General features: G+C 40.6%; 1 protein-coding gene across 3 annotated transcripts in view; it reads right to left on the reverse strand.

Annotated features, from left to right (window-relative positions):
- The window catches only part of FBXO22 (F-box protein 22), a 29,761-nt gene extending 5,815 nt beyond the window's left edge, over window positions 1-23,946 (reverse strand). The window contains exons 1-5 of one of the 3 annotated variants that reach the window (XM_068556292.1): window positions 23,882-23,946; window positions 23,225-23,363; window positions 13,489-13,576; window positions 12,589-12,684; window positions 8,638-8,802 (exon numbers count right to left, since the gene is read on the reverse strand). In XM_068556292.1, the coding sequence (XP_068412393.1) occupies window positions 8,638-8,802; window positions 12,589-12,684; window positions 13,489-13,543 (316 nt within the window). In that variant the 5' untranslated portion in view covers window positions 13,544-13,576; window positions 23,225-23,363; window positions 23,882-23,946. Of the gene's footprint in view, window positions 1-8,637; window positions 8,803-12,588; window positions 12,685-13,488; window positions 13,577-23,224; window positions 23,364-23,719 lie in introns of all 3 variants that reach the window. The other 2 variants (XM_068556275.1, XM_068556282.1) reach the window with 2 other exon arrangements.
- Window positions 23,947-24,206: the final 260 nt, after the last annotated feature.

Raw genomic sequence — 24,206 nt, forward strand, 5'->3', positions numbered from 1 at the left:
TTACTGCTAATGTCCTGTATGCCTAGTTAAGTGCAATTTACTGTTTAAGCTGTCAAGTCCTCCATTTTTTTTTTTTTGGCAAACTTTAACATTACTCAAAATCTTTGCTATAATTAATTTTTCATCATTAAAAAAACTAAATGGCTATTTGAAAATAATACAATCAACACTCAACACAAATAAGGAAGCAGCTATGTAACTAAGCAGCACCCTTGGTGGACCTTGGTGCAAGCCATTCCACACGGCCACCACCTGGAATGGAAGGGAACACTGGTTTACAAAGGACAGAGTTAGATGCAGTGGGAATTTAAACATCCAGAGAAAATGGACAGAAATGGCACTAACCACCTGTAGTGGGTTGAATGTGGTCTCCCAAAAGACATATCCACACCAAATCCCTGGAAAGAAGAACGTGACCTAACTTGGAAAATAAAAAGGGTCTTTGCAGATGTAATTAAATCTTGAGATGAGATCATCTGGATTATCCATAGGCCCTAAATACTATACAAGTATCCTTATAAGAGAAATAGAGACAGACAGAAGAGGCAATGTGACCACAGAAGCAGAAACTGGAATGATGCAGCCATAAGGAATGTCAATGGCATCAGAAGGTGGAAGAGACAAGAAATTCACCCCTAGAGCATCCAGAGGGAATGCAGCCCCGTCAACACCCTGATTCCAAACTTCTGGCCTTCTGTACTGTGATAGAATAATGTGTTGTAAAATAAATAAATAAATAAATGTGTTATAAATAAATGTGATAAAATAATGTGTTGTTTTAAGCCACTAAAGTTTGTGCTAATTTGTTACAGCAGCCTCGGGAAACTAATACACCATTAAAATACAGGCCTTATCCATATATTCCAGGAAAGGGAGTGGGAGTGAAGGTGGTTTAACCATTGGAAACTCATTTCAAAGCAGGAAAATATTCAATTCTGCAGCATATGGATGAAAAGCAGCTACCACTAGAGGGCAGCATAGTCTATCAGGAGGCAGGCAGTACTCATGCTCTCCCCTACAAGCTCCCAGGCTTTCACATGTGCCTTTTGCAACTTGTTTATACACTATCAACTTGAAATTTGCCAAAGAGGTGGCTCTGGGACACAAAAAAGAAAAAAAATCAAACACCTGACCCACATTCAAGTTTCCACTGACTCAGCCACATGACTTCCATCTTCACAGACGTAAGGGTAAAGGTTGCCAGAAATAAGGCTCACTTAAGCAAACGGGGTGGGGTGGAGGTGAATGACCAGTTCCTAACACCAAATAATGATTTATCTAGGGAGACTGCCTCTGGTCCATTTCTAATTCTCTATACAGTACATCACTGATTTGGAGAGTAAGAAGGATATTAGTACAAACCAGTACTTTCAAGATACCATATACCTCAAACCATTACTAAAAGGTCTTTTTCTCCACACAGACCAGCCCAGCAAATTTTCAGAGAATGTTTTTTTTTTTTAGAATGAATTTTCAGAGTCGGAGGAGGCCTGTGGGATCAACAGTTTACGCTTATTTTACAAAGAAGGGCTGCTAATCCTAGAAAAGTGACTGGCCCAGGACAGCATCTTAGCAGACTCTAGCCCCACATCTCCTGACTCTGTTTTAAGTTTTAGAAACCTAAAAACTTCTAAATCTCTCCGTTTCCTGATTTCTAAGCTCTAGGCCCTCTTTTACAATTGCCTACTAAAATTTTCATCTGAATGTTCTATAGGCACCGCCCTTATTCATCCAACGCACACCGAGTGCTTTCAACATCCTCCTCCAGTGGTCTTGTTCTACAGCGGGACCACACACACACAAATCTAGAAACTAGACTCACTTCCCCCCACCCAACTTAGAGAACAAATCTGCCTTAGCCCAGGCTGGCTGCCTGACAGAGCAGACAGGTCTGTATCATGTACCAGAAGGAAGGTACAATTCAAACTCCTTGCCACTAAAAATTGAGGCCTAAGATACACGAGCCTGAAAAGACGACTACCCAGCTCATTCTGAGGTAAATCCTGGCACTGCCTTCAGTCCTGCCTCTGTGGGGAAACAGGAGGGCCCTCTGCTCAGTACAAGTATCTGAGGACTTTCAACTTCAAGAAAGCACGCTAGCCGTATTCTCAGCTCCGATGTTTGTTGGGCAGATGACGTAGTCAACCAGCCCAACTATAAAAGGTGCAAGCTCCAGTTCATTGTTCCCTGAAATCCAGCATGAGATCTAAGTCACAGCAGACTGAGTGGCTGAAGAGCACGTGGGCCATCCATTCCTTTGGCAGCTCTAAACACTCTTAGATTTCGCAGAGAGCTCAGTAACCAGACCTCATTTGTTTGGATCCTACAACTGCTTTTATTTTAAGGAGTCATAGTTGGGGTGATGCCATTGGTGTTCATAGAGTGACATGGGGTAAGAAACAGCTTGAAAAACAAGCTATTTATTATAAGGGCATATGGATCCACTAGAATTTATCTCAGTTCTCAGAAAACTGGGAAGAGTTAATGCTTCTTCTGCCCTAGCTCAGCCAAACCTGTGGCCCATATCTAGCAAATGATGATGGTCTGTATCTCATGTACTACCCTCCATCCTGGTTGCACTATATTCCTCCTACACATGTCCCTCAACTCAGAATTCCTCCACTGATAGTCTATGTATCTTTGTATGCTGCCTTAAATGCATTTTCAAATAAGGCAGAATATAAATTCATTATAGCTATGCTCAAGCTGGAAGGTTAAAAGGAAAAAAATCAAATCTAGACACCAAGACCAGCATCAGATTCAGGAAAGCCAACTATGAAGAACTATTCCAAAGATTGGCCAGGACTGCTTGAAAAGGCTTTAGGTCTGCGTGTTCAGATTTCTACTCTTTTCAGGGAAGCCTCTCTGAAGACAGCTGTTTTATGGCCTGTTTGAAAGTGATGTAATCTAAATGCATGTAGAAAACCTCCGTGAAAGAAAATGTCTACTTGAAATGAGAGGCTAATACCATGAACAATTCATAGACAGAAGCTGTGTTCTCTCTTCCTCACAACCTTAGTTTTAGCATCACTTCCTTCCCTGTATCTTTATACCCATCTTTTTTACACTAAACATGTATAAATATGAAGTCAGCACACTAGGACATGACTTTTGGAGTCAGACCTGGGTCAGAACTCAGGCTCAACCCCTTGCAGCCATCTGACTGAGCAATTTACTCGACTTCTCCAAGTGCAGCTGCCTCCTCTAAAACTGGGGCAGGAGCAAGTCTCAAGAGTGGTTGTGATGATTAAATACGATCATGTCATAAGGAAGCATCCAACCCTGCCCAGTGCCTGGCCCCCAGTAAAGGTCCAATAGAGGAGAGCTATCAAAACATGTTCTGGCTAAACTGAGGGCCCCGACCACGAGTTACACAAGTTATCAAATAATGAAATGACACTCAAGACGCTATTTCACCTTGAATCAAATGAATCTGAAGTAAACATCATATTTAGAGAGAGAATAAAGAAGCCATGCATCCTATCCTCCAAACCAGCTAGGGGTCACCTGTGCTGCTCTGGCTTTCACGTAGTTGTCATGCTTTTTTGAGACGCACCTTATCCAAAAATCTCTCTGATGTCGTTCAATGAGAAGCCGTGTCACTTTACGTACATGGTAGGGGATTAAAAAAAAGAGAAGCTCAGGGGCTGTATCCTGCCAGCACCGTAACCTGGGAGCTGGCCCCCACCAGGCCCCTTACAGATCTCTGCTAGCTCTCTGCTCTCTCCTACCTCTTTGTTCCTGGAGCTGAGTGAAATCCACCACAAAGCAGGAAAACCTAACAAAACACTGGCACCACCCTCCTTCTAAGTCACCTTCCTGCTTTAGAAGCTGCCCAGCTTTTTCAAGGGCTAGGCAGCTTCTAAAGCAGAACAAGTTCTGTCACAACTTTTAGCACCATTTTTCTCTGCTTTGCACCTGATCACTGACTATGGCCCCCTCAAGATTCTCTACGAAATCTCCAGGTAATTTAAAAACTTAATCCCTCAAATTTTTTTTGGACTCTGACTTAAAAAATAATTAAAATTTAGTTTTTACCCCTCTCAGTTGCTGGCAGAGTAGTCATCAGAAGACCAAAAAGAAGTAAGCAGAAAGGACCTGAACATCCCACAAGATCCTGAGATCAACAATGTAACAAGAAACACAGCACTTGTGCCAGGCATTCCTAGCGCTTTATAGAAATTAACTTACTTAATGCCCATAACAACCTGTTACGTACTGTTTAGCTCCTATAAAAGTCTATGAGGATTCAACGTCTTCAAAATTCACATTAAAACATGCAAACTGTATCCCCTATTACAGGACCTAATTCAGACGAAAGAAGTAGTAATAAATACACACTCTAGAAGTGGCTGCCCAAAAGGAACTGGTACCCACTGGGCTCTGGGAAACAGACACGTCCATTCCTCTCCTTCCAAGAGCAAGTCTTGAGCATTCTTCACGACTTCCTCTGGTGACCGAAAATGTAAAATTCAGTGGAAGATCTTTTCTAATGTCAATCTCTACAAATAAAACTGAAGCCTAGAAAAACACTGTGCCCCAAGGGGCACTGTTACAGATTTGAGCTTTACTTAGGAGAGTGTCAGAGGATGTATTATATTTGTAAAAGAGAAAGGCAGAGAATCACAGGTGTGGGACACCTGATATACTGATGTGCTAGGTACCCACCCTCCAGCATTCTCCAAGGAGGAAAAAAGCCCTGGCTCTTAAGCTCAAGCTCATCTTACAAGCAATCAGCAGTCCTGAGGCTGCCGTCTCCAGCTGTTCTGTCTGTAGACAGAACATGGGTCAGCACACACTGCTTTGATGCTGGAGCCACTTAACTGGGTAACTCGAAGCCTTTAAGGAACAAGCGTAGACCACCTCAGGGCGGGAGGCGCCTCCCCTCCAGTACAGACTGTTATGCTCTGATGGGCACAGGGTTCCACCAGTGCCCATGGGAGGCAGCTCCGCTCTATCTGCTTTATTTTTATGCTGGTTTCCATGTGAGATTTTACTTAGAAATGAGCTGTTTAAAAGAAAAGTTAGGAAACTATTGAAGAACCTCCTTACTGAGGAGTCTCAATAACGTCTTCAGCGTAAGCCTAAGGGAGGGAGGTGATGGCATCACGTCAGTGTCAACCCCGGACAAGCAACATCAGCCGCCGAGCCTCCTCCAATTACTGCGCTAGTTCCTTTTTCTTCAATCACCATTAATTACCTGATATTCCTAAATCTGTATCTGTGGTCGAGACCATTCTCCTGAGCTCCAGACCCATATACTCAACTGTCTAATCAATGTCCCCATCTCAGATTCAACGTGTCCAACCCAGAACTGATCATCTGACTCCTCCAGCCTGCGCCCCCGTCTATTCCTTACCTCAGGAGAAGGTACTGCGCACCTGCCCTGGCAGAAACCTCAGTGACAACACTGCCATGGTCCTCATTCTCACCCCGCAATGTTTTAACCCATCGCCTCACCCTGTGGACTCACGTGGGAACTTCATCTTGAATCCGCCCACGTCTCTACAACACCACTGCCATAGCCACAACAGCCCCCGTTCTCCCTGCGTCCTCTCTTGTGTTCCTCCAAAGCCATCACACCACAGCCAGAGGGGCATTTTCCAAACACCCATCTGGTTGTGCCACTCCTTAGTTTAGAATCCCTGCTTCCGCTGCCCTTGGGCACGTCAAGATCCTCAGTGCCAAGCCGGCCCCACCCTGCATCCCAGCTCCACCTCACACCACACCCCTCCTCACACCCACCACTCTCCAGATACGCTGGAACTCCTTACATTTCATATGAGCCGGTGAATCCACAGCACCTAAATCCTGAAGGTGACTTGCCAGGCCCTTTCTATTTCCTGTCCTTTCATCTATTTTTGTCAGTAAGCTGGATAGAAGGTACAATACTCCTACGATACTCTTCCTGACTCCACATCTGAGGGACCTCTCCCCACTCTAGTTCACTTCTACTCAGCGCTCTGCCCAAATGTCACTTTCCCAACACCCCAGAGTGGATTAAGTCCATGACTATGCTTCCTAGCACCTCTTCTACTTGGTAACACTTACACATCTGTGGTACCGTATTCAAAGTTGGCCTGGCCTGCTAGACTGGAAGCTCCAAGAGGCAGGACAGTGTGTCTCCAACAAGCATCTCCAGAGCCCCGCACGTACAGGGACTGGCATATGACATGCACGTGAACAATTTTTGAATGAATGGACATTGGTTTTTATGGAACTTAGGGAACAGAGGTATTTTTGCCTTCACTCCTTAAGAATTAAGTGCTAGCCCACATAAACACACACACACACACACACACACACACACACACACACACACATATATGTATATATATTTTTCATTCCAGAGACTATTTTTAACACAGGATACCATACAGACTTTAAAACAACCTATGCCTTGTTTAAAAAATGCACCATTTTGGTAAGTTCTTCAAAAAGAATATAACAGAAAGTGTGCATGTGTATGTATATATATAAATTTATATGTACCGTGACGGTGGGTCCGATTACAACACCCCCTATACACAGGGTCTGGAAAAACTATAATATCACACATGAGGTCCCTGCGCACAGAGGCACTGCCTATTTCACAGGAGGCCAAGCTGCTTTGTTTGCTCACACACCACCTTCTAGTCAGAGCGGCCAAGTCTACAACGCAGGGGAAGACAGACCACAGCCCAGGGGCCAAATCCGGCGACCCTGCTTTTGTATAAAGTTTTATTGGAACAAAGCTGATTTTTTACGTACTGTCTATAGCTGCTTCTGCACTACAACAGCAGAGTTGAATAGATGCAACTGAGTCTGTATCATTGGCAAAACCTGTAATATTCACTATCTGGCCTTTACAGAGAAAGTGTGCTGAGCCTGAGGGACACTACCAGGAACGGGGTGCCTTCCACTGTCACAGAACATAGGTAAGAGCTGCTCCGGGTGTCTGGTTCAGGAGTGCAGGCTGGGACGCTGTGGAGAAGGCACGTCCCACAGCCTCCAACCACTCACTCCTTCCCACCTCAGAGGCCTCCATCTTCTTGTCCACATAAAAGACAATGGTCCAATTTTAGAAGTGAAGAAAATAGTATGGGAAAGAATAGAGATTATCATTTCACTCTAGGCAAAGCCTCAATTTCTAGAAGGTCATGAACAGGATGAAAATGATGCCTTGGAATAAGCCAAAATTGTTGACAGCAAACAGCTTAGGGAAAGGACACCAATAAAAATGCTTCACACAGCAGAAAAACGTGGGGCTCTTTTTCATTTCAGTTTTCTGATTCCTATACTTATTTAGCACTGTAATGCAAACAAGGTCTAAAACAAATCTAATAACTATTTTATCATAAAATAGATGGTTCCTTCCACTCAAGATTTTGGGTCTTTCTTGTAAATGGACAAAACTAGGCTTCTAGCTTCAAGCAGTGCTACCATGAGGACCTCAATCATGGATTCCCTGGGTTGCTATAGGGCAGAGGGGAGCAGGCCCAGGAGGCACCACACTTACTTCTGGACCCAAAAAGACAGTACAGAGGAGGCGCGGCGATATGACCTTCAGCAAAGGCACTGAGTCAAAGGCCAAACAAGCTTCTCTAACAAGTTAACCCCAATCAGTTCATCTGCAGAGGTAGATGCAAGGCCTTAACACTGCTTTGCTTGAATAATTAGTTTGTTGCTTACTATATTAAATTAAGCTTTCTTATCAGAGCTTAGAAACTGAGCTAACCCTTTACCTCTTCAAAATCACCTCATGCATGATGACCTGTCTACTCCAGCCAAGCTTCTTGACTGACATATCCTACTAAACCGCTGTTTGATAGACTCTGCCTTAACTAACACTATTTCTAAAACTTATCAAGTTCATTACACTTATTCCCACCTTTCTAATCAGTCAATATTGAACTAACCTGTATCTTCTAATTTTTGAAAAAAACAAATGCTTATTGCGAGCATAAAAGAGAAATAAAACCTTAAACTTTTCAGCTTCAAAAAACAAAATAGGGCAAAATGATAAGAAAATGTTCAAGGGCTTCCCTGGTGGCACGGTGGTTGGGAATCCGCCTGCCAATGCAGGGGACACGGGTTCGAGCCCTGGTCTGGGAAGATCCCACATGCTGCGAAGCAACTAGGCCCGTGAGCCACAACTGCTGAGCCTGCGCTCTGGAGTCCGCGAGCCACAACTACTGAAAACTGCACGCCTGGAGCCGGTGCTCTGCAACGAGAGAGGCCACTGCAATGAGAAGCCTGCGCACCGCAATGAAGAGTAGCCCCTGCTCGCCGCAACTAGAGAAAGCCCACGCGCAACAACGAAGACCCAACGCGGGCAAAAAGTATTTAAAAAAAAAAAAAAGAAAATGTTCAAAGAGGAAGAAATCCTTCAAAATTCAGAATTAAATACAAGTAAGTTTATTATCAACAGAGTATTTATGGAAAATTCATCTCTGGTTCTCTCAGGCTTTAATGTAAGTAAAATAATTTAAAAAGTAAATCCATTCTACCAAAAAAAAATATTGCACTAGCCTCTGTTAATCACTAATTTGAATTATCCACATGTGCAGTAACGTGTACTTAACTCAGACTCTGTCAAAGTAACAAACAAAATCAATCAACAATATGGGCAATTAATGGTAAATAATAACAACTTACCTACTTCAGTGAGTTGATGCCTTTCTAGTGTTAATTTCTTTGGATCCTTAATAAAATGAAAGGGTTTTATTTTTATTCCTTCAATTTGAGGAAATAATAGAGCAAAACCAGATTCTCCAATTTCTATTTCCTGAGGTCGATTGCTACTTGATCCCATTGGCGTCACTAGGAAAAAAGTTAAACAGTTTTGTGAACAGATTCAATAAAAACAGAAGTTTCATCTGGTGTAAATTACCCAGCCACACCTAGGTAACTTCAGTTTAGGTCACTAACATAATCAATAAGGTAACAGGCCACTACCTGAGTAAGAGTTTCTCAGCTTTGAAATTTTTAGAGGTATAAGGTCATGATGCCTCCAATTTACTTTCAGATTGTTCAGAAAGAAATGTTTTCATAAAGAAAGACAGAAAAAGCAAATGTTGCAAAATTTTTTACAAAAGTAAATCTAGATGAAGGATATATGGGTGTTTATTGTACTATTCTATTATTCTTTCACCTTTTCTATAGGTTTGAAGCTTTTCTAAATAAAAAGTTGGGGGGAGGGTAGTAACTACATCTTCACAGCTATTCTACTTGTAAAATTTATCATAGAACATTTGACAATTATATACACTATATATTGTGTGTGTGTAGAATTGAGATACACACGCACATATATATATAAAACTGTATTTGGAGATAAGGCCTTTAAATAAAGAGGCAATTAAGGTTAAACGAGGTCACAAGGGTCAGGCCCTAATCCAGTAAGATTGGTGTCCTTTCAAGAAGAGGAAGAAACATCAGAGATGAAGGCATACAGAGAAAAGAGAAAAAGCTATGTGAGGACCCAGTGAGAAGGCAGGTGGCTGTATGTAAGCCAAAGAATGAAGCCTCAGGAGAAAGGAAAAATGGCAACACCTTGGACTTCCAGACTCCAGAAATGTGAGAAAATAAATTTCTGTTCTTTAAGCCATCCAGTCTATAGTATTTTCTTATGGCAGCCCTGGCAGACCGATACAAATACTGCAGATTACAAGTTCACTGAAAACTGTATTTTATATAAATATATATATATATATATATATATTTTATGCACACACATACATATACACACATATTATACATATATCTACACTACAAATCTATCTGTATCTATACTCTACTACATACCGAAAGTCTGGAAGGTTATGCATCATAACATTAACAGAGTGGTTAACTCTACTTAAAGCTTAAAGTAGCTTAATTTTTTTCTTTTTTTCTTTTCTAATTTTTCTTTACTTTTTTTTTAAAACAGTAAATGGCTATTACTAGTATAAAAAAGAAACTCTTTTAAAAAAGTGTTAATAAGCCTTTTAGAAACCAAAGATGGAGCAAAATGGAAAAAAAAATTTTCAAAGAGAAAATTTCAGAATCTAATCAAACCCCACATAACATATTCTGAATTTAAAAACATGAAAATAAAATTTAAGAGTTTATTATGAGGCCCTCTTCTACAAAAAATATCAAAACATAAAAGCAACTTTTTTGTCTATAGCAGGCCTCAAGACAATCTGAATTAAAAGCCAATAGGCTTTTTTATAGAAATTGCCAGGATGCTTCTAAAATATATGTGGAAATGCAAAGGACCTAGATAGCCAGAGCAATTTTTAAAAAGAAGGACATCAAGATCTATGGAAATCAATCTTTAAAAAGAAATCAAGACCTACAGTAATATGACTCTGGCTTAAGGATACACAAATAAATCAAGGAACAGAATTAAATCCAGAAACAGACCCACAAACATACAGCCAATTATTTTTGACAAAGGTGCTGAGACAATTTAATGAGGAAGAGAAGTCTTCAACAAACGGTGCTGGAATACCTAGATAAACATATGAAAAAAAATTAACCCTGAACCTACCTTATACCATACACAAACATTAATTCAAGTTAGGTCACAGAATACTACTCTAGAATTTTTTTTAATGAATTACTCATATGCAAAATAACATGAGTCTCAAAAATATCATGTTGTTAAAAATATTTATGTTGAGTGAAAGAGCCAAGATAAAGAGAGTATATAACATGATTCCACTTATATTACATTCAACAACAGGCCAAACTAATCTATGGTCACTGAAATTGGAACTGGGGTTTCCTATGGCAAGTAGGGAATGGCAGGAAGAGGGCATGAGGGAACTTCCTGGGGTGATGGAAACATACTAAATATTGACTACCATGTCAGTTTCACCAGGATATGAATTTGTCAAAACTCATTAAACTGTACACTTAGGATTGTGCATTTCACTGTAAGTAAAGTTTACCTCAATTAAGAAAGAAAATGATCTCTGTATATATAAAAATGAACAAATTCTCAAACTTGAAATTTTCCCAACCTAAAGAAGGAAGATGGGTTAGTAGCCAATGGCTATTTTAGAAATAATCACTAACTGTGGCCTAAGAAAAAGGAATCCAATCAACTGTCTTGGTGGAAGTTTTTCTGTGACATATGTGGAACAAAGAAAGTGCTCAGCTGTGGGAACAAGAATCAATAAGAAGGGTAAGGAGTAGGTCCAAGAAAACACAAGAGGACAGGTCCCGACGAAAGGGAGTTGGAATGATACTCACTCCCGACATGAAGATCGTAAGAGAACTTAGGAAGAAAGATGCCCAACTGCTCTGAAACTTGGCAAACATGAGAGGAAGGCTTCAGGTAGACTGGCCACCCCTCACTATGGGGTCATGGAGGCAAGAGTGTTGCCCAGGTTGGCCCGCCCTCTCCTGTCCCTAACCCCCAGCTGAAATTTTAAAGAGGAGAACCTTAGTCATGCTTTGAGGACGCCACAGCGTGTAGGGTGGGGAGGCCTAACCAAATGACGTAAGAAATGAAAGCTATGTTTCTATAGAAGCATTTGTTAATAACTATTAATGGTAAAAACTAGATCACTCATTTAAGGAAAATTCGAAAGTTAAAAGAAAATCAGTCACTGCCGTCATTTTTATTAATCCAATGAGAAACGAAATTTGTGGTGATGGGGCTGATATAATAGTATAGGGGTGGGAGCCGATAGCAGGAGGGATGAAACAGTCCCCCATCAACCATACATTTACCCTTATTCATCTGTAAACACTTGAAATCCTTTGTAGTTCACTGTACAAGACTCCTAAATTCCAATCAAAAGTCTCTCAGTGCAGATTAAAAATGCCATTTATGGAGTACAACAAGAAATAATAATAGCTAACATTTAGTCACCGCTTATTGCATATCTCTATTCTAAATGCTGTACATGTGCTAACTCATTTAATCCTCAAACCCTCTGAAGGAGGTACTATCAATCACCCCCATGTGATAGATGGGGAAACTGAAGCCCCATGAGGTCAGCTAACTCGCCCAAAGTCATACCGATACTAAAGTGGTACAGCTGGGATCCCAATCTAGGGATCTGAACCACTGCACCATGACAGCTTTAACAGGATCTCGCTCCCCCCATTAGCTACAGAACAGAAGTCAAAATAATTAAAACCAGCAAAAATTCACCAGTAGCAAACTTGGAAAAGGAAAGTTCCTGCTATAAACTTCAAACAGTGGCAGCCAAGCAGAGAAAGAGAAGTTTCCTAGTAAGGCGTACTGCAGCTCCTGATCCCAGCCCTATCTCACCCCTATCCACCAGAAACAGTTCTGGCTGAACTGACAAAAGTAAGAATGCTTGCTAATACTTTCCAGTTTGTAGAAAGGAAGAATGAGGTCTTTGTCCTCTTATGAATGGCTCCTGGAAAGATATGAATTAGATTTGGTTTACATGGACAGCCCTGAGACTTGAAATATTAACCACAATAACCTAAGGGAAATATAATACGATGGTATATATGACCAACTTTATTGTACTTTGGATGGCCAAAAATATAAACATGCTGTTAAGCTACAAATAACCCACCAATCTATAGGACCCCACATTAACGCAAAGCAAGGAAATCAAGTTGGTATTCTCTCACCTACAATCCCTGGGGTCACAATCCCAAGGACTTGGCATTGTTTTGGGAATAGCGTCTCAAGGGCAAATGCTGCTTCCATAGTAGTTCTTTTCCTGGCTGTAATAACACAGGAAAATTATTCAATGTCATCCATTTAAGGTCAAATTTGATGAGGAAGGGGGTAAAAAAGCAAATATTAAATTATTTTACACCAGAACACTTTACAAGGAAATCTAAAAGCTTTGATTAAAAACAAAATTTTCTGTTTTCAGCCCTTGTTTTATATGTTAAATTCTAAATCTGACCTTAAACATTGCCAGTTTGCCTTTTTCTACTTGTTCACATATGCTTTTGCCTCAATGACATCAGCAGTAGCAGCTGATTTTCAGATTTACTATTATACCTTTCTGTTCAGCTGATATTAAAGCATAATGACTTTTCTACCACACAGTCACCTGGATTCAAATCAGACAATGATAATCCACTATCCAAGTCTAACTCTGGGCCTCAGTGTGCCTAACATGGGATACAGTCTGCTTCTTCGTTTAGCAAGCCAAGAAGAATGCACAGTATCTACAGATAACCTTGGTAAATGGTCATCCAATACAATAAAAGGCTTGAATAGCCAAAGACATCCTGTTTTAATAGTAAAAAGAAGTGCCTGGAGGATTAAGTATTTCAAAAAGAGAAAAACACCTTACTAAAGAATTTGTTTCAATTGTACCACAAGGTTTAGAAATCAATCTTCAAAGCAAAAGGGCTTCTCAAAGTTCAAAGACAGCATATTCATGCATTCTGCAGGGAGTAGGCCCATAGCCTCAGAAAGTCAGTAACTCTCAGAATGAGAACAGTATTTATCTCCAAAAAGAGGTACATAGGGAACAAAAAAAAAAATCCAAAACTTTTTCCTTTGATATTCACCTCTCTTATGGCCACGACACTCCTCCAGACTAATGAAAGTTTCTGAATCAGCCATGTAAAGAACTGTCCGTGGTAAGACATGGACATTCTGCAAAGGAAAAAAAAAAAAAATCAGAATTTGATCACACAAATCTATGAATGCTTTTGTGGTCGCTTAAAGTTTTGCCCTGGTCCAAACTGCTATTGCCCTACCCTCCCTTCAGGTCAGTATTGGCATTCTGAGTCTATCCATTTCTCACTCATTTTTCACTCATGAGCTTTCATTTTCAGTTCATTCATTTGTTGAGCATCTATTATTTCTTCAAGTCAAACTCATTCCAGCCTGACTCAAGAAGTTCATTTTCACAATAATTTAAGCTTTTAAACAATAAGTACCAGCAGAAGATTCCACTTGCTTTATGTGAACAGGTATCACAGCAACAGAAACATCTCAGCAACAGAGGGAAGGTATACAGACCGTATCATTCCTCTTTTCATTGCCTACCGAATTAAATAATCCAGGCCTTCACTTCCAGCTTGCCAACTAGTTTCCTACAGGAATCTATTGTTCACTATTATCCAGACAAGCCCACTTCTGTATATATTCTGCAGCTCTCTCCCTTTTGTACTTGATTTAAGATTGTTTCCCTTAAGAAACAGCGTTAAGTGCCAGACCCTCTATAAAACCTTTTCCTAGACTTCCTTAGGACCTCTGACCTCATATGCGACATCCCTGACATCCCAGTCATTCTTGTTTGTGTCTTGTCTCCACTTACAAGGGAGGGCTGTAAGCCCTTACAACCTGGGCTTATTTGTTTTCCACCAAAATTCATAATAGACAAGTGGCAAAGTGGCTCAACTAAATGAAAAGGTGAACATATTTTTCCTCCTAAGCTGGTTATTTTCAAAGATTTTTACTATCAAAATGGAATGAAGAAGTGAGCATATAGCAAAGCCTCAACACTGACTAAATGAAAAAGAAATGTTGATTTTGGAAAGTTAAGATGTTTCAGAATAGATTCCATACAGACAAACTCATAAAACATACTGAGATAAGAATGATGACCCTGAGGTCGCTTAAGGGCTGGATAAGACCTATGGATATAGTTTCCTTTGTCCACAAGGCATTTTCAAAGAATATAATTTGGGGAGGAGTGGCTAAGATAACAGAGTGGTAAGACCTTGACTCACATCCTACCACAGGCACTCTAAAGTTACAACTATTTACAGAGGAACTGTTGATGAGAACAACTTCAAGACTAGCAGAAAAAAATTTCCACAACTAAAGACATAAAGAAGGAACCACCATGAGAAGGGCAGAAGGGGGAAACTGGAGATACAGTATAGTCAAGACCCACACCCCTGAATAGGTGACCTACAAATGGGAGGATAATCACAACTGCAGAGGTTCTCCACAAGGAGTGAGGGATCCGAGCCCCACATTGGACTCCCCAGCCCAGGGGTCCTGCACCAGGAAGATGAGGCCCCAGAACATCTGGCTATGAAGGCCAGCGGGGCTTGTGTACAGAAGAGCCGGAGGGCTGGAGGAAACAGAAACTCTATTCATAGAGGGTGCATGCAAAATCTCATATGCCCTGAGTCCCAGCTAAGAGGCAGTAATTTGAAAGGAGCCTGGGTCAGACATACTTCCTGATCTTGCAGAGACTCCTGGAGAGGCAGGAGGCAACTGGGACTCTCCCTAGGGACAGAGACACTAGCAGCAGCCATTTACAGGAACTTGTTCTAGCAGGAAGACACTGATGCTGCCTAGCACCATTTTGGAGTCCTCCCTCTAGTCTACTAGTGCCAAGGGCTTACCTACCCACCAGCTCCAGCCCCTTCTCCAGGCCACACAGCCAACTTCACCAGGACCCAGCCCCACCCACCAGCAGCTGGCAGCCTCCACATGAGGAGCACCTGGCAGCCAATAAGGCTGGGGGGCCAGCCTTGCCTACCAGCACACCCACAGTAATCAGCCCTGCCACAACAGAAGGGCCCTTGCAGCCCACATAAGGGGCATCCCTAGAGGATATAGCTCTGGTGACCAGAGGGAACTGTGCTCCTGAGCCCCATAGGACATCTCCTACTTCTCCAACATCAGGAAGCATAAATGACCTGCCTAATACAAAGAAATAAAAACAGAAAAATCAGGCAAAATGAGGTGACAGAGGAATATGTCCCAAACAAAGGAACAAGACAAAATCCCAGAGGAAAAAGTAAGTGAAGAGAAATAAGCAATCTACCTGATAAAGAGTTCAAGATGATGATCACAAAGATGCTCAATGAAATCAGGAAAAGAATGGACAAACACAGTGAGAAGTTTAACAGTAAGTGATAAAGAAGAATCAAACAGATCTGAAAAACACAATAGCTGAAATAAAAACCACACTAGAAGGAATCAACAGTAGCTTAGATGATACAAAGGAATGGATGAGTGTACTAAAAGATATAGTACAAACTACTCAAGCTGAACAGAACAAAAAAAATTTTTTAAATGACAATAGTTTAAGAAACCTCTGGGACAACATCAAGAGTACTAACATTCACAATATAGGGGTCCCAGAAGTTGAGGAGAGAGAAAGAGGCAGAGAACTTATTTGAAGAATAGTAGCTTAAAAACTTCCCTAATCTGGGAAAGGAAACAGACATCCAGGTCCAGGAAGCACAGTCCCAAACAAGATGAACTCAAAGAGGTCCACACCAAGACACATTGTAATTAAAAGGGCAAAAATTAAAGATTAAGAGAGAATCTTAAAAGGAGCAAGGGAAAAGCAACTAGTTAGGTACAAGGGAATTCCAATAACACGGTCAGCAAATTTTTCAGTAGACACTTTGCAGGCCAGAAGGGAACAGCATGATATATTCAATGTGATGAAAGGAAAAAACCCACAACCAAGAACAGTCTATCCGGCAAGGCTATTATTCAGACTTGAAGGAGCGATATAGAGTTTTACAGACAAGCAAAACCTAAGAGTTCAGCACCTGTAAACAGCCTTTATAAGAAATGTTTAAGGGACTTCTCTAAACAGAAAAGAAAAACACCACACTAGGAAATATAAAAATCTAGTAGGAAGGTTAGAAGACAAAAGTAATAAAATCATCTATATCCACAAAAAGTAGTTAAGGGACACAAACAAACAAACAAAAAAGGAAAATATAATGTAAAAAACAATAAAAGGTGTGGGTGGATGCAGGTTTGTTAGAATGTGTTTGAACTTAAGAATCATCAACTTAAAATAATCACAAATATATACATGGGCTGTTACATACGAACCTCAAGGTAATTACAAACCAAAAATCTGTAATAGATACACACACACACACACAAGATAAAGGAATCCAAACCTAACACTAAGGATAGTCATCAAATCACAAGGGAGGCGAGCAAAAGAAGGAAAAAAGAACTACAAAAGCAACCTGGAAACAATGAACAAAACAGCAGTAAGTACATACTTATCAATTATTACTTTAAATGTAAACGGACTAAATGCTCCAATCAAAAGACACAGACTGGCTGAATGGGTGGAAAAATAAGACCCATAAACATAGTGCCTAGAAGAAACTCACTTCAGATCTAAAGACACACACACTGAAAGTAAGGGGATGGAAAAAGGTATTCCATGGAAATGGAAAGGAAAAGCAAGCTGCGTAGCATTACTTTGATAAATGGATTGATCCAACAAGATATAACAATTGTAAATATATAGGCACCCAAAAAGGGAGCACCTAAATACATAAACCAAATAGAAGCAAAGGGAGAAAGTCCCAGTAACACAGTAATAGTAGGGGACTTTAACACCCCACTTACATCAATGGACAGATCATTCAGAGAGAAGATCAACAAGGAAACACTGGCCTTAAACAATACATTAAGATAGACGGACTTAATAGATATAACATATAGAACATTCCATCCAAAAGCAGCAGAATACACATTATTTTCAAGTGCACATCAAACACTCTCTAGGGTAGATAATATGCTAGGCCACAGAACAAGTCTCGATAAATTTAAGAAGACTGAAATCACATTCAGCATCTTTTCTGACCACAACACTATGAGACTAGAAATTAGCCACAAGAAAAAAAAATGGCAAAAAAACACTGGTAGGCCAAACAATATGTGACTAAGTAACCAATGGGTAACTGAAGAAATCAAATACCTGGTGACAAGAAAAAAATACCTAGTGACAAATGAATATGGAAACACGATCCAAAATCTGTGGGACGCAGCAAAAGCAGTTCTAAGAGGTAAGTTTATAGCAATGCAAGCCTACCTCAGAATACAAGAAAAATCTCAGTTACAAAACCTAACCTTATACCTAAAGGAACTAGAAAAAGAAGAACACACAAACCCAGTTAGAAGAAATCATAAAGCTCAGAGCAGAAATAAATGAAACAGAGGCAGTAAAACAACAGGAAAGAGCAAAGAAACTAAGAGCTGGTTCTGTGAAAAGATAAACAAAATTTAGAGAAAACTTTAGCCAGACTCATCAAGAAAAAGAGAGCTGAAATCAATAAAATAAAATGATCAAGGAGATGTTGCAACCGACACCACAAAAATACAAAAGATCTGAAGAGATTACTATCAACAATTACATGCCAATGAAATGGACAACCTAGAAGAACAGGATAAATTTCTAGCAACATATAATCTCCTAAGACTGAATCAGAAAGAAACAGAAAATATGAACAGACCAATTAGCAACACTGAAACTGAATCAGTAGTTTAAAAACTCCCGAACAAAAGTTCAGGACCATGGAACTTCACGGGTGAATTCTACTGAACATTTAGTTAACACCTATCCTTCTCAAATTATTCCAAAAAAAAGAAGAGGAAGAAATGCTTCCAAACTCATTCTTATGAGGCATCACCCTGTACCACAACCAGATAAAGACACCACAAAAAAGGAAAATTACAAGCCAATACCCCTGATGAACATAGATGCAAAACTCCTCAACAAAGTATAAGCATACCAAATTCAGTAATACATTAAAAGAATCATACACCATGATCAAGTGGAATTTATCCCAGGGATGCAAGGATGGTTCAATATCTGCAAGTCAATCCATGTAATACACCACATGAACAAACTTAAGAATAAAAATATGATCATCTCAATAAATGCAGAAAAAGTTGTTGACAAAATTCAATATCCATTTATGATAATAACTCCAGAAAGTGGATATAGAGGGAACATACCTCTACATAATAAAGGCCATATATGACAAACTCACAGCTAACATCATACTAAATAGACACCATACTAAATAGTGAAAAGCTGAAAGAAAACACTTCTTCTAAGATTAGGAACAAGACAAGGATGCCCACTCTCGCCACTTTCATTCAACATAGTATTGCAAGTTCTAGCCATGGCAATCAGACAAGAAAAAGAAATAAATGGAATCCAAATTGGAAAGGAAGAAGTAAAACTCTCACTGTTTGCAGATAACATAATACTATATATAGAATACCCTAAAGACGCTACCAAAAAACTATTAAAGCTATTAACTGAATTCAGTAAAGTTTCAGGATACAAAATTAATATACAGAAATCTGTTGTGTTTCTATACACTAACAAAGAACTATCAGAAAGAGAAATTAAGAAAACAATCCCATTTACATCAAAAAGAATTGGGACTTCCCTGGTGGTCCAGTGGTTAAGACTCCATGCTCCCAATGCAGGGGGCCCGGGTTCAATCCTTGGTCAGGGAGCTAGATCCCCAGGGAGCATGCCCCAACTAAAAGAGCCCACATGCCACAACTAAAGATCCTGCATGCTGCAACTAAAGATCCCACATGCCGCAATTAAAATGATCCCACACACAGCAACAAAGATCCCACATGCCGCAGCTTAAATAACAGATATTAAAAAAATAATAAAAGGGACTTCCCTGGTGGTCCAGTGGTAAAGAATCCGCCTTCCAACACAGGGGACGTGGGTTCGATCCCTGTTTGGGGAACTAAGATCCCACATGCCGCAGGGCAACTAAGCCCGCACACCACAACTATTGCGCTCACGCACCTCAATGAGTGAGCCCACGTGCTGCAAACTACAGAGCCCACGCACTACAACTAGAGAGAAGCCCAAGCGCTGTAACGAAGAGACCGCGTGCCACAATGAAAGATCCTGCTTGCCTCAACGAAGATCCCATGTGCCGCAACTAAGACCCAACGCAGCCAAAAAAATAAAGAAAATAAATAAATTAAAAAAAAAATAAACCCTAGGAATAAAATAACCAAGGAGGTAAAAGACCTGTACTCAGAAAATCATAAGACATTGATGAAAGAAACTGAAGATGACACAAATGGAAAGATATGCTGTGGTCATCAACTGGAAGAATTAATATTGTGAAAATGACCATACGCCCCAATGTACTACAGGTTCAATGCAATCCCTATGAAAATACCAAAAGGCATTTTCATAAAACTACAACAAATAATTCTAAAATTTGTATGGAAACAGAAAAGACCCGGAATAGCCAAAACAACCTTGAGAAAAAAGAACAAGGCTGGAGGTATCACGTTCCATGATTTCAAACTATACTACAGTAATCAAAACACCGTGGTACTGGCACAAAAACAGACACATAGATTAATTTAACAGAATAGAGTCCAGAAATAAACCCACACTTACACAGTCAATCCACCTATGATGCAGGAGGCAAGAATATACAATGGGGAAAAGACAGCCTCTTCAATAAATGGTACTGGGAAAACTGAAGAGCTACATGCAGAAGAATCAAACTAGACTACCTTCTCACACTGTACACAAAAATAAACTCAAAAGGCATTAAAGACTTAAATGTAAGACCTAAAACCATAAAATTCCTAGAAGAAAACATAGGCAGTACACTCTTTGACATGAGTCTTCACAGTATTTTTTGGATATGTCTTCTCAGGCAAGGGAAACAAAAGCAAAAATAAACAAATGGGACTACATCAAACTAAAAAGCTTTTGCACAGTGAAAGAAACTATCAACAAAACCAAAAGGCAGCCTACTGAATGGGAGAAGGTATTTGCAAACAATATATATCTCTTATGGGGGTTAATATCCAAAATCTACAAAGATCTCATATAACTTATCCAAAAAACCAAACAACCCAATTAAAGAATAGGCAGAGTAAAGCAACCATACTCCAATAAAAATTATTTATATATAAAAAAAGGCAGAGAACCTGCATAGACTCCAAAGAAGACTTACAGACAAGCAACAGACACATGAAAAGATGTTCAGCATCACTAATCATCAGAGAAGTGCAAATCAAAACCATAACAAGATACCACCTCACACTAGTCAGAATAGGTACTATCAAAGACAAGAAACAATAAGTGTTGGCAAGGATGCAGAGAAAAGGTAACTTCATGCATCGTTGATGGGAATGTAAAATGATATTGCCACTGTAGAAAACAGTATGAAAGTTCTTCAAAAAATTAAAAACAGAACTACCATATAACCAGCAATACCACCTCTGGGTATTTTTCTGGGAGGGAAAAAAAAAACACAAAAAAACACTAATTTGAATAGATATATGCACTGCAGAATTATTTACAATAGCCAAGATATGGAAGCAACCTAAGTGCCCACAAATAGATGAATAGATAAAGATGTGGTATACCTATACAATGTGATATTACTCAGCCATAAAAAAAGAATGAAATCTTGCCATCTGTGACAACACGGATGGACCTAGAGGGTATTAGGCTAAGTAAAATAAGTCAGAGAAAGGCAAATATCATATGATTTCACTTATATGTGGACTCTAAAAAACAAAACAAATGAACAAACATAACAAATCAGAAACAATCATAGATAGAGAATAAACAGGTGGTTGTCATGGGGGAGGGAAGTTGGGGGATGAGTAAAACAGGTAAGGGAGATTAAGAGGTACAACCTCCCTGTTACAAAATAAATGAGTCCCAGGGATGAAACATACAGCATGGGGAATATAATCAATATTATAATAACTTTGTATGGTGACAGAGGAGAACTAGACTTATGGTGATCATTTTGTAATGTATAGAAATATTAAATCACTATATTGTGCATCTGGAACTAACTTAGTGATGTAATTCAAGCATACTTAAATTTTAAAATAATTAATTTTCCTGAAGAAAACAAAGCAGACAGACACACACGTATTTTGGTTGCCAACATTTAAAATTCCCACAAAATATTTATATAAAATGTGGATTTATTTTGAAAAAGTACACATTCTGGCAACACTTATTAGACTGCATTCCCCTTGACTGGGGCCAAGGAGAAGCAAGCACTATCTGGTCTGCCATAGCCCTATCACTTTTTATGATGTCACACTGAGTCATCCACCCACTGTGAGTTACCTAACTCTGGAGTCATCTGAGTTTGTGATGCCTGGTGTAGTGAGTAAAGGAGAGAGAATTTAAGAGATTTAGGTGTTAGTGCTGACTCTGCCATAAACCAGCAGAATAACCCCTGGAAGTGCTTAGGCCCTGGGTTTCCTATTCTTAAAGTTTGGAAGTCTAACCCTGAGGTTTTATGATTCTCTTTTCTGGTACGCACTGAGAAGCAACTGCTGAATTTTCCTTCCCAAGTCTCACTAGAAGTGACAGTGGCAATCCTCAACATGAAATGTTCTCAAAGCAAAATAGAAGACAACTAGAACCTCATTTAAAGAAGTTCCAAATGACCAGATGTCTTATAAAATTTTTAGTGGATTTTAAAATATTTCTAGTAAAAATGATAAATCAACTTTCTTTATGGCTATAAAGTATCATGTCTACTAGATAATTTGGCAAACACAAAGAAAAGAGCATGAATAATTTGGACAAGGTTTTCATGTTTTTGTCTCCACACTAGAGTTTTCTACGATGTATAAATTTCTTTAAGGGTATTAGTATATGAATTTTAGTAATGCTATTAACAGAGAATAATACTTTCAATTATTGAAAACATTATATTCCTAGCACTGTAGGTAATGTTACATGGGTTACCTTTTCATTATTTAATCCTTACAACTCTGTAAGAGTGTAAACAGTATTATTTTCTTTTCATTTTACAGGCTCAGAGAGTTTAGGTAACATTTTCAAAGTCACACAGCTAGTATGTGCCACAGCTGGGTTCACACTTAAGTCTGCCTGGCTTTAACAGCCATTGCAATATGTAAACTTTTAAAGCTAAATAAAAATAATACTTGCAGTGGTAAAAATTTGAAGGAAAAGAAACAAAAGTTTTTAAAAACACAGTGTACACACACACACACACACACACACACACACACACACACTTCTACCCCCAAAAGAAACTGTTGCTAGCATTTTGGCTTATTTCTTTTCTGTTCTTCCTTTTTTGCTTTTAATAATTTAGATTATACTAAACATATAATTTTAAACAGGACCAGGGATTGAAATTTTGGGGTTTAAGTATTGGTTCTTGGCATTTTTATGTGACACTATGCAATAGAGATCCTTCAGTTACCATCCCTGCAAAACAGTGACAAGGAAAGCAGGTAAAAGGATGGTTCTAAACAGCATTTTCATAATAGTGGCAATCTGGATACATAAAATGCCCAATATGTGAAGAACGGTCAAAGCAGCCATGGCACATCCTTACAATACACAGTCATTAAAACTGATGTTTACAAAATCTTTTCATGTCACGAGAAACACTTGCCTAAATAACAAAAAGTAACGCCATATACAAAATTGTTGCATTTAGTTCTCAACTACTGACCCACCAACCCTGCAAAGGACTGTACACAACACCCCTTCTTACTTGCCTCAAGCTTTTCAGCTACCACGCGGACCAAGCAATGCTCCTCCAGGTGGCCGGCATCCGCCGGGCCCGCGGAGATCCAGGTCACACTCCGATGGGTCCGCAACACTCTGCGCACGCACTCCCTCCATAAGCGACACACGCTGAGGACGCAAACGCACAAAGGGCTGTGAACGGACGTTCACTTCCCTCCCTCCCGCGGCTCACAAACCTCCGGCCCCCACCACCCATTAGCGCAACTGCAGGAGATTCCCGCGGGATCCAAAGTCCCCGGGAGGGGGAGGCATCGGGCGCCGGTTCGGAGGGAGAGCCGGGGGCGGAGAAAACCTGGCTCCTCTGGGAAAGGTCCCCGGGAGCACTACGGCCGGGGTACCTAGCGTATGGGGCCACCACCAGGGGCAGGGGTAGGGATAGGGAGCCCGGGTCAGCCCTGGGTCCCGACGGTATTCGCCCACCCCGCCAAGTCCCGAAGTAAGCTTCCCGCCTCCTCTCCCCTCACCCGGCCACCCGCAGCAACGCCTTGGCGGGCAGGAAGGTGAGGACACGCTCCACCACCTCCGCTAGGTTACTCAAGACGAAGGTGCTTCGCGGGTCTGCGGGGGAGGAGCCGCGGCGATCACCGCCACCGCCACCGCCACCGCCCACCGGCTCCATGCCTCACCAACACGACGGGGAAGCAGTACGGCGGCTCCGAGGGAGCGGCGTAGGCCGAGCCGTGCGCGCACTGAGCAGGCGCGCGCGCCACTTCCGGCCAGTCAGGGGAGGTGGGGCCGCTGAGGAGGCGCCCACGTGACTCCAAGCCAAAACGTTTCCGGCGCTGGTCTGAGAGCGCCAGCAGGTGCTTGGAGGTGGTGGCCACGCGTCCTGTAATCCTCCCGGAACTTTCCAGGAGGCTTCCCGCAGTCGAACCATATCCACCTCCTTCTGTGCCTCTCACTGCACTTGCAGCGGTATTTTCTTTGTCGGTGCAGGTCTTTCTCTAATTC

This window comes from Eschrichtius robustus, chromosome 1 (assembly GCF_028021215.1).
Source record: "Eschrichtius robustus isolate mEscRob2 chromosome 1, mEscRob2.pri, whole genome shotgun sequence".
Classification (NCBI taxonomy): Eukaryota; Metazoa; Chordata; class Mammalia; order Artiodactyla; family Eschrichtiidae; genus Eschrichtius; species Eschrichtius robustus.